Source organism: Octopus bimaculoides, chromosome 7, assembly GCF_001194135.2.
Source record: "Octopus bimaculoides isolate UCB-OBI-ISO-001 chromosome 7, ASM119413v2, whole genome shotgun sequence".
Classification (NCBI taxonomy): domain Eukaryota; kingdom Metazoa; phylum Mollusca; class Cephalopoda; order Octopoda; family Octopodidae; genus Octopus; species Octopus bimaculoides.
The window spans coordinates 26,065,216-26,076,248 of NC_068987.1; the positions used below are offsets into that span (position 1 = coordinate 26,065,216).

The 11,033-nt window shown below is 36.9% G+C and overlaps 1 protein-coding gene across 1 annotated transcript in view; it reads left to right on the top strand.

Annotated features, from left to right (window-relative positions):
- Positions 1-261: 261 nt before the first annotated feature.
- LOC106870180 (UDP-glucuronic acid decarboxylase 1) overlaps positions 262-11,033 on the top strand; it is a 69,900-nt gene continuing 59,128 nt past the window's right edge. Inside the window, exon 1 of the mRNA XM_052969407.1 lies at positions 262-425. Coding sequence (XP_052825367.1) covers positions 344-425 — 82 coding nt within the window. The 5' untranslated portion in view covers positions 262-343. The remainder of the gene's footprint in view (positions 426-11,033) is intronic.

Genomic DNA, 11,033 nt, shown 5'->3' on the forward strand with positions numbered 1-11,033 from the left:
GAGCTTTAGGTGTTTTCGCACAATAAACACTCACAACGCCCGGTCTGGGAATCGAAACCGCGAGTCCGTTGCCCTAACAACCGGGCCATTGCGCCTCTACTATTCTATCAACTACCAGGAGATAAAAAAAAAAGCAAAGTTGACTCCAGCGGGATTTGGAGTTGGGACATAAAAAATTCGGAACAAGTACTGCAATCCATCTCCCCGACATCTAGTGATTCTACTCATTAACGAAACAGCCAATTGAAATAAAACGACCGAGTTACTTCCCTTGGTGCCATTATTAATATAGTCACCGGATGTTGATAAGTTCTGTAGAAGGCATGTTCCCGAGGCAAAGCAAATGACGATTTTTCCTCTTCCTCGTTGTAAGAAAAAAATGCAGGTTTTCATCACTTTAGGATTGCTTTCTATCATCGCTTATGGTAAGTACTTTGCGATCGCATACTTTATTTTTATATTGTCCTCACCAAGAAATCTTTCAGCCTGTTTGCATCAAATGATAAATCCAGAATTCAGTTACTTGCTTTCTATTTACTTCGAACTTTTATATATCCGAGTAGTAATAGATTTTAAATGCCTGATTGTTAGATTTATTTGATTTTATTTTTTATATAAAGGTATTTTACCGAAATATATAGGTATGGGTATTTGTTTTAGCGTGTCAGTTAAATGAAAATTCGGACCAAATATATAATATATATGTATATAAAAAGAGTCTGCGAACTCAAGCTAATTATAACAGCAATATCACATGACGATAAACAAACCGACACACAGACACTTATATTGATAATCTCTAAGTATCTACGACATTGCTTTTCTAATCAAAGATTCCCTAACTTTTATTTTCATCTGATATCAACTAGTGCCTGAAAGTTTTTCAGCTATTGTTTACTCGTAGTTAGCTGTGATCTAGCAGTCCTATATTCAAACATATTCCAACTACAACCTTATCGTTTTATATATTTTAATGCCAAACCGTTGTGTACCAAGGACCAGATTATTTAGTCTTTCATCCTTTCTATCTTTTTTTTTAAAGATGGAACAATATGATCTGAGGGATATTTGGCTGCTATTTCTAACTGGATGAGTGAGTACATAGATGCTCCTTCTCATAGACACAGGTGTGTGTTAGTCTCAAAAGATAGTTTATAGTAGCAACGACCTTGTCATTGTCAAAATATCTTTTTTAATTGCAGCTGTTGCTCAGTCGATAACATTCACAAATGCATCCCACTTCTGTTTCTCTTTCGTAATATATCAAAGGGGACAGTAAATGTAATAATGAAATTATTGTATACAGTTTCATTCATACATACACGCATACATAACTTATACAAAGATCTTTGTACGACACTATTTATTTTGAACTGTTTTAAGGTTATTAACAAAAACTATTCATTGGAACAGTAAATTTCAAATATTGATTTATATTTTGTGCTATCATCCACTTGAAAACTGGCATAGAAATATGCATGTATAGTGAAAAGGTAGAGTTTATTGAATTGTCCCAGTATATTATATGATGAAGTACACAATACATTTTAATTAAAATATTCTGCGAAAAAAGCATAGTTTACGAAAGGTAGAGCGAGAAAAAAAAACACGTTTTAAAATCAGGGTTGAAGCGATATTAATGTTTAGCTGTCTTAATCAGATTGGTATTGCATATGAAGGCGCAAAAAGGACTCTCGCATAAATTATTAACGGGCGTTTAAATTAAAACATTTGGGGAGGTAGACTTAACATCACCATCCATCTGGTCCCTTTTTGGGTGACTTCTATGCGGATCACTTCTGTTGTAAGCATTCGGGCTTGCTAGTGCCGGTAGCCCTGGATAGAAAAATAAAGGGTCACGGGCGTTACCCTTCTCTCTCTGACTAGACTCTGACAAAAATTTAAAAAGAAGTCACATTGAGAAGGCTTCTTCTCCCTCCTAATTTTGGGTATTTAGTCTATACTTCTTTATGTTGCCCCTCTTTTTATTACTACCATTTAGTTTCTGGTTAGTCTTGACTAAGTAGACCTATAACCGACAGCATCCTCGTTCATCTCTCTTGAGCAAAACGTATTTTTTTTTTACTGTATATATAATGTGTTGTTCCCTTTTCAAGCTTGTTGGCTGCAGTTACAGGGAGATTTGGTTGGATTCTACCTTGTCGTGTTATGTAGAAAAGCTGTTATTCCTATTCTGTAATCTCGGTCTGTCCTATTCAAGATGCTCTATGACCTGTTGAAAGCAGGTCAGAGGTCGTGCTGCAATCTACAGAATCAACATATTACATATTCTATTCCAACATCTACAATTTCAATTACACTATCTGTTCAACTAAATCTCCCTCCAATCTATCCTAGCTTTGCTATATTTCATTCTAAAGTATAGATGACGCACAATTGTGGTTGGAAAGCTGATCGAATGATAGAAAAGTCGTAATTTTCATGACTCATTGATCTGTTCTTATTACATGTGTTTAGTTACTCTGTGTAATGTATATAATAATATGTATTGACGAGGGAGCATGTGCAATAGCTATTGATTTCTGACTTAATTCATATTAGCATTAAAGTGAAGCAGCAGCACTTACTTTTACAAAGAAGGCAACCTCTACATGGTTCCTCAACCTTTCACAAATAACAGTCAAATCTCCTTCAAACCTTACTCTACAAATAAAATTTTAAAATAGGTGGGATTGTACTGGCAAAGAACGCTCTTTGATCATCACTCAGTTTGAACAGGATTAGCCTGGGGCTAAACAACAGCAAGCGATATTTTTTTTTTCCTATGATCAAACACTTGTACTTGTGTTCACCTGGCATAGGTTGAGCCACCTCCAACCAGGGAACCTACAATTGCATGAACCTGGTCATAAATGTCTGATGGAGAAATCATCAGCCAGTCTTGATTTGAACTACTGTTATCATATTTACAGATGTTGATTCAAGATCTGACTTGCTTTCGTTCACATTTTCAATTGCTTACTTTGCTTTTTACATCATCCTAAGTGCAGTTCTGGCATGATTGCACCACAGAAATTGATCACCATCTTCAAAAATCTTGCCATTGAGTATGATGGGGGCCTTTTCAGAGAGTGAAGCTAATAGTGAGGACATTGGTTTCCATACTAAGATGCAATACATACTGAGGTGTTCAACAGCTAATTGGACATCTACATAGTAGTGTTTTACTAAATTGACTACTAATGTATTGAACCAAATCCAGATATTACTAAGAGTAATCCTAATACATTTAGTCTTGACACTCTTTCTCTTTACATGCCTGAACTGGTTCAGCTTTCTGTGGATATCCTTATATATTATCATGAGCTACTACAGTTTGCAATCTATTTGGCTATTTATGCTTTTGGTATAGACATGGTTGTATGGATGAGAAGTTTGCTTTGAGGTCATGTAGTCTTTGACTCCTTTCCACTGTATGGCACCTTGGGCAAGTGTCTTCTACTATAGCCCTGAGCCAACCGAGGCCTGACAAGTGGATTTGGTAGATGCAAATTGAAAGAAGCATGTTATGTGTGGTAGTATTTGTGTGTTCATTCTTCTTTGTTGTTGTTATAAACAGACATCACCATCATACAAGCCCTGTTTTTCATTGACAATCTCCTGTGAAAACATGTCTTGCCTTTGTGCAGTCCTTTGTTTGAAGGACTAGTGGGGAAATATCTTGCTTGGAAATAAGTGAGGGTTAACAACAGGATGTACATCCAATGGTAGAAAATCAACCTCAGCAAATTTTACTTGACTCATGCAAGCATCTTCCTTACATCAATGATGATGGTGGGAAGATGAGTCACTGCTATCTCTAGGAGTCAAGTGTTCATCATTAATAAGACCAAGGAAAGTTGAAATTACATTATCTGATGGTCTCAGTGCTGGCAATGGCGGGGATTTATCTCCCTGCTAGTGATATAAACAAGAGTGTATTTTGCACCAAAAGCCAATATGGAAGTTTCTCTCATGGTATCTACTGCAGTATAGTTTGTTCTAACAGAACATCTGTGTTTAAGTGGGGATAAGTATTACCTCTCAATAACGATGATGTATGACTACAGAAACACTTTTATTATAACATGCTGTCTACCCTGAGTGTTTACATTACAAGATAAAAATAAACATTTACTATAGAATTTATTAGTGATCATAGGCGTAGGAGTGGCTGTGTGGTAAGTAGCTTGCTTACCAACCACATGGATCCGGGTTCAGTCCCACTGCGTGGCACCTTGGGCAAGTGTCTTCTACTATAACCTCGGGCCGACCAAAGCCTTGTGAGTGGATTTGGTAGATGGAAACTGAAAGAAGCCTGTTGTATATATGTATATATATATATGTATGTGTGTGTATATGTTTGTGTGTCTGTGTTTGTCCCCCCAACATCACTTGACAACCGATGCTGGTGTGTTAACGTCCCTGTAACTTAGCGGTTTGGTAAAAGAGACCGATAGAATAAGTACTAGGCTTACAAAGAATAAGTCCTCGGGTCGATTTGCTCGACTAAAGGCGGTGCTCCAGCATGGCCACAGTCAAATGACTGAAACAAGTAAAAGAGAGAGAGTAAAAAGAGAGTATAGCCCTTAATGAGAACAAAAGCAAAATTCTACTGCATGGATTAATAGTAATAACAGGCACTCTCTTTTTTTCGAGATGACTTTCATGTGGATGTCATTCAGAAATTTTATAGAGGGTAAAATATATGAAGGATATGAGAGAATTTGTTGATCAGCGTTAGTAACTGTGTTTCGTGGAGGTTTTGGTAAACTACACATGATAGTATGTAGATTATAGATACTGCCATAGACTGCTTGCTATAAAGTAGCACTGATTGTCTTTCTTCCTGCATCATGGTTGCTTTTTCTCTTTAATTCATTTTGTGAACAGAGTACCATCCTTCACTGTCATTTTGTATATCCGTGACTCCGATAATCAGAGTATCCTTTCTTCTAATAGATACTAGGATATACTTTTATGAAGATTTGGCTGCTGTTTCTAAGAATTTGAGTGACTATGTGGGCTCAGCAAGATCTGTTTTTGTTTTGAAAAATGCATATTTAAAAACAGATGGCAGGATTTTTGGTGTACACTAGCTTAGAATTACTCTAATATATGAACATGCAGGCATGCTAAGTATTCAATATATAGTACTTCGACACTTTGTTCACCACCAAGTTAACCTTAATTGAGCAGATCTCTGTGTCTTTTCTCATGCATTGCCCTTGTTTTCTGAAAACCTACTTTCCAAAACTTGTGTAAGCTATCCAGCTAGAAATTCTGACAAATGCTACACACAGCTTACATAATATTCTCTATGAATGTGTAAAGCATATCAAGTTTTACGTAGGCAGTAATCATCCACTTATTAATGTTTACAGTTGAGAGTAAAAGAATGTTGCAGTTTCCTCATCTGTAATTTACAACCTGAGGAATTAATCTGTCTATCTGTTAGGCAATAAAATGCCTTATGGTATTTAGTTGTGGTCCTTTACATTCTGAGTTCAAACCCTCATGAGGTCCGTTTTACCTTTTAAGTTTTTAGGGTTTTGGTGAAATAAGCACCTGTCAAGCATGGAAAGCAATTTAATCAACCAGACCCTACCTCCAAAATATGCAACCTTTCAGCCCGTGTTAGATGTCAGTGTTAAGTAGCTGCAATCACTGATTAACACAATTAATAACCAACATTATCTCTAATAAACTGTCAATAGTTTATTGTATAGTTTAAGAATCACTGATCACACACATACATCCTTCTTGTACTGTGTTACAGTTTATCTTTACTTATATCACTACTTACATTCTTGCTGTTCTGTATAACCATATATCTTGACACATGTCATAACCTGTACATATCCTTGCTACCTTGTGTAACTACACAGTTTAAACAAGTTGCAAACAAATTTGCTTTGTTATGAAAAGCAAACTGTAAACAAGTTTGCTTCTCATATTGAATTTTTTTTGTTGAAAATAAAATTATTCAAATATATTTTTCTCTAAATTTTCTATTCAGTAGTTTCTGTAACTTTCCTTTTCATATCTTCTATCTTTTACTTGTCTCAGTCATGTGGCTATGCTGGGGTACTACCTTGAAGAATTTGTTTGTCAAATGAATTGACTCCAGTGGTTATTTTCTTGTTAAGCCTGGTACTTATTCTATAAGTCTCTTTTTGTCGAACTGCTGAGTTACAGGAATGTCAACACACCAACAGTGGTTGTCAAGTGGTGGTGGAAGACAAACACAGACATGACCACACACACACACACACACACACGCCTTCTTTGAGTTTTAGTTCACCAAATCCATTCACAAGGCTTTGGCCAGCCCAAGTCCATAGTAGAAGACATTTGCCCAAGGTGCCACGCTGTGGGACTGAACGTGGTACCATGTGATTGGGAAGCAAGCTTCTTACCACACAGTCACGCCTGCACCTATATGCCAATTTGTGTTACATATTTGCATATTGCAGCATGTGTTATTAACATTTATGGGTGTATTTGAGGTGAATTATCTTTGACAGTATTTCAGCTAGGGACCTTCATGACTTGAAGATTAAGCATAGTGCATCATCAGAGTGGAGAAAACTGTTGCTTTAGAAAAAGAATTTATCTTATACTGATGGTGTTCCACTTTGAACGCTTCTAGTCTGTTCTTTTCTGGTAGTTTACAACAAAAGGGGGTGTCCGGTTTTTAAACTGGAACAATTTTTAAGTAAAACTCTATAAAAACATACTCATGTTGCAGACATCATGAAATACTTTGACAAAGTGTTGTCATAAGACACTAGTGCATGGTTGATGCATGTTGTTGTGGTGGTGGTGGGGGTTATGGAGGTGGGGGTGGTGGTTGCTGCTGCTGCTCAAACCCTTTTACTTATGAAAGCTGCTGCAAACAACATGATGATGGGAATGACAGGCCAGCATGTAAGTCCCCGATAGTAATAATAATGATGGTAGTGATAAGATTTCAATGGAAAAATTTTTTTTATCTTTGCTAAATAGCCCATCTGGTATGACAACAAGTAACATAATCAGTCAGAACTAGTTCAAATGGAAAATTAATCTGGGCGGTTTAATAAATATTTCCGTTCACAAAATATCTAACAGCAAAAAAGTAAAAGAAATAACATCACAAAAACTACATTCGTTCTTATGAAATATGTTAGCTTTTCTTATTTTTCCTTTATTTTTTGTTGTGTTGAACTGGCCACTCTAGTTTTTGCCTCTTCAATCTACCTTACATAGTTTATCTTACAATATCAGGGTGTTGTTTATTATTTCTGAAGAGGCCTTGATTTATTGATATTAATATTGATTTTTTGGGTGTGTATTTGTTAGTCTCCAGGACAATGATAAATGTGTTTAATATCATTATCTTAATTTAATATATTTCTAATGTATACTATATATCTTTTTATCTTTTATATTCTCTTACTCATTTGTCATTAGACTGTGGACACCAGCCTGAAGAATTATAGTTATTCACCCTAGTACTTTTTTTTAAAGCCTAGTACTTATCCTATCAGTCTCTTTTGCTGAACTGCTAAGTTATAGGGATGTAAACACACCAACACCAGTTATTAAGCAGGGGTTGGAGACAGACACAAAGACACACACACACACACACATTTGATGGGCTTAATTCAGTTTCTGTCTCCCAAATCCACTCACAAGGCTCTGGTTGCCCTGAAGCTATAGTTGTCACACAGTAGGACTGAACCTGAAACCATGTTGTTGGGAAGCAAACTTCCAACCACACAACCACACCTGTATATGTATTTATCTAGCGTATGTATAAACAAGGTGGCCTCCAAATATAATTTATTTATATTCTAGTATGTTTAATCTTGTAAATGTTTGAATTGGCTTCCATTGACTGTGCAATGTTTATCAAACCTGTCTAGAACACTGTGACACACACTTCAACACAAACTCCGATTTGCATCTGTGTCAATAAATACTTCTGAGATGGACTGTTATTAATTCATCCGCTGTCTAGGGTTTTCTCTCATAAAACTTATTCTTTACTACTTTGAGAGAAGAAATCGATTGGTATTATGTCTTGTGAATGTGGTGGCCATTTGAATGCTGCCTCGTTGTCTAATACATTACTGTGAAAATGTGCTGTTAAGGTAGTCCCCTAATGCTGAAGCATATGCTTTGCAAAGTATATACCTATTTTTAGGATACTCTGTGTATACACACACACACACACACACACACACACACACACACATTCCCCTCCTCAAATGCCCCTACCCGTCTCATAATTCTTTGTCTTGTGAGTTAATTGGTGACCCTGCCAGTTCAGTGCCACGTAAAAGGCATTCAGTCACACTGTAAAGTGGTTGGAATTTCCCTTCTGTCTGTCTCTTTCTCTCTCTCTCTCTCTCTCTCTCTCTCTCTCTCTCTCTCTCTTTATCTGCCTCTCTGTGTGATTAGGGTGTTGTACTCACATAAGATTGTGGTTCTGAATCTTGGATCGGGCAGTGCAATGTGTTCTTGAGGAAAACATTTTGTTTCAATGTGTTCTTGAGAAATGCATTTTGTCTGCAATCTCTTCGACATGTATTGTAGCACACTATGCACCTGTACAGATATTGTTGATTTGGTGCAGGGAGTAACACAGGCATTTGACCACTATTAACAAATTGTTTGAGCACATTATTCAGCAAGAAAATGGGGAACTCTCATCTGTTGTTTATAAGAAAGTCTACAATATATGTGTGTGTGTGTTATACTTGTTTCAGTCATTAGACTGCGGTCATGCTAGGGCATGAAGAATTCTTTTTAGTCAAATGAACTGACCCCAGTACTTATGTTTTTTTTAAGCCTGGTATTTATTCTATTGATCCCTTTTGCTGAACTGCTAGGTTACGGGGATGTAAGCACACCAACATCAGTTAAGTGGTGGTAGGAGATAAACACAGACAGAAAGACACACACACACAATGGCTTTCTTTCAGTTTTTGTCTACCAAATCCACTCGCAAGGCTTTGGTTGTCCCAAGACTATAGAAGACACATGCCCAAGGTGCCATGTAGCGGGGCTGAACCCGAAGCCATATAGTTGGGAAGCAAGCTTCTCATTACGCTGAGACCCCCTTCAGTCATGAATGACCATGGGATTGCACCTAGAAAGTTACCCTCCGAGGCACAAGTCCGGGCAAGGTTGTTTATGGAAGACCAGCAGTCGCCCATGCATACCAGCCTCCCCTCTCCATGTCACCAGTGTTATCCAAGGGAAAGGCAAAGGCCGATACAGCTTAGCACCTGTGATGTTGCAACTCATTTCTACAGCTGAGTGAACTGGAGCAACATGAAATAAAGTGTCTTGTGCAGGAACACAACACGCAGCCCGGTCCGGGATTCGAACTCACAACCTCGCGATTGTAAGCTCGATGCTCTAACCACTGAGCCATGTGCCTTCACTATGCAGGCATGTTTATGCCTATAGGTTCTTGCCACACAGCCGTGCTTGCACTTACACACACACAACATGAGTGAATATTTAAGATGTTGACTTAGAAATCACAAGTCTTTGGGTTTAATTCCAGTGTGTAGCATCATGGCCATGGGTCTAATACCATAACCTCATGTCAACTTCAGTCTTATGAGTGCATTGTGGTAGATGGAAACTGTTTGGAAGCCTGTCAAATGGATTATACCTGTAATTTAATGGCTTATGCCTGTTGCATGTGATATCACACTGATTCTCCCAGAGAATTACATTAAGGGTGTGTATGAATGCCTATTTCATGTATTTATTAACCCATTAGCATTCAAATTATTTCGTCAAATTATTTATTCACATTGTTTTGAATTCATCATGCATTATCTCATAGCTTTGAAATTTTGATGACATTGTAGGATAGGTATGAGAGTCCAGATCTGTCCAGTTTGAACATGAAGCAGGTAGAATATTTAGTCCAGACACGGCTGGCTTAAATGATATAAGGCTAATACTGTATTGTGCAAATCACTGTGAAACAGGGTTGCCTTAGACACTAGTCTGGCAGCTACAGGAATTTGAAGTTCCTGCTTGTAAGTGCAAGTTATAAGGAGTTTCTGGAGCATCAGTGTCTGCAAAGTCAGTGTTGTACTTGTATCTGTTTTACCATGCTTGAATGGGATAGAATGTCTTTTTGAGGACCACAGATTACCACTTGTTGTGGTCTTTTGTCAGCCTTCAGGAGGTTCAGTTTCTTGAATGTCACAACTTATGTTTTATGTTTTCCTTGCTCTCACTCTACCAGTATTTGGCATTTCTTAATGCTAATGACATCCTCCATGTACCTCGTATCCATACCAGCACAATCATCTATCTTGCACATTACATCTAATTCCTCTCATTAGTTTCTTTATTTTTGTTGTTGCATCACTCATGCACACTTGATATTATGCATGTAGCAAAGTAGGCTTTCTTTCTAGAATTTGCAAATCATCTATGCTTAGAGCCTACATTTTGATAACAAAACTAGAAGTTGTGATAATTACACTAAATACTATATACACACTGGTATGGTGTCCAGTTGGAAATTCTGACCAATGCCACTTACAATTTACTCTTTTACTTGTTTCAGTCATTTGACTGTGGCCATGCTGGAGCATCACCTTTAGTCGAGCAAATCGACCCCAGGACTTATTCTTTGGAAGCCTAGTACTTATTCTATTGGTCTCTTTTTGCTGAACTGCTAAGTTACGACTCACCATAACACCCCCCCTCAAACAAACAATTCTATGTTATGTTGAGTCATTGACCCGAACATGTTTTTATTCTGTTACTTTTGCCTTTTTATCCTAGTCTCATTTATATTTGACCACTGCTTTCGCAGTCCTATATAAACTTTTTGGTTTCTTAATAAGAGACAAATATTATTACTGTTATATATATGTATGGATATACATATGTATATATATGTGTGCATATATATGTATGTATATCTATGTATATATATATATATATATATATATATATATATATATATATATATATATATATATATATATATATATATATATATATAT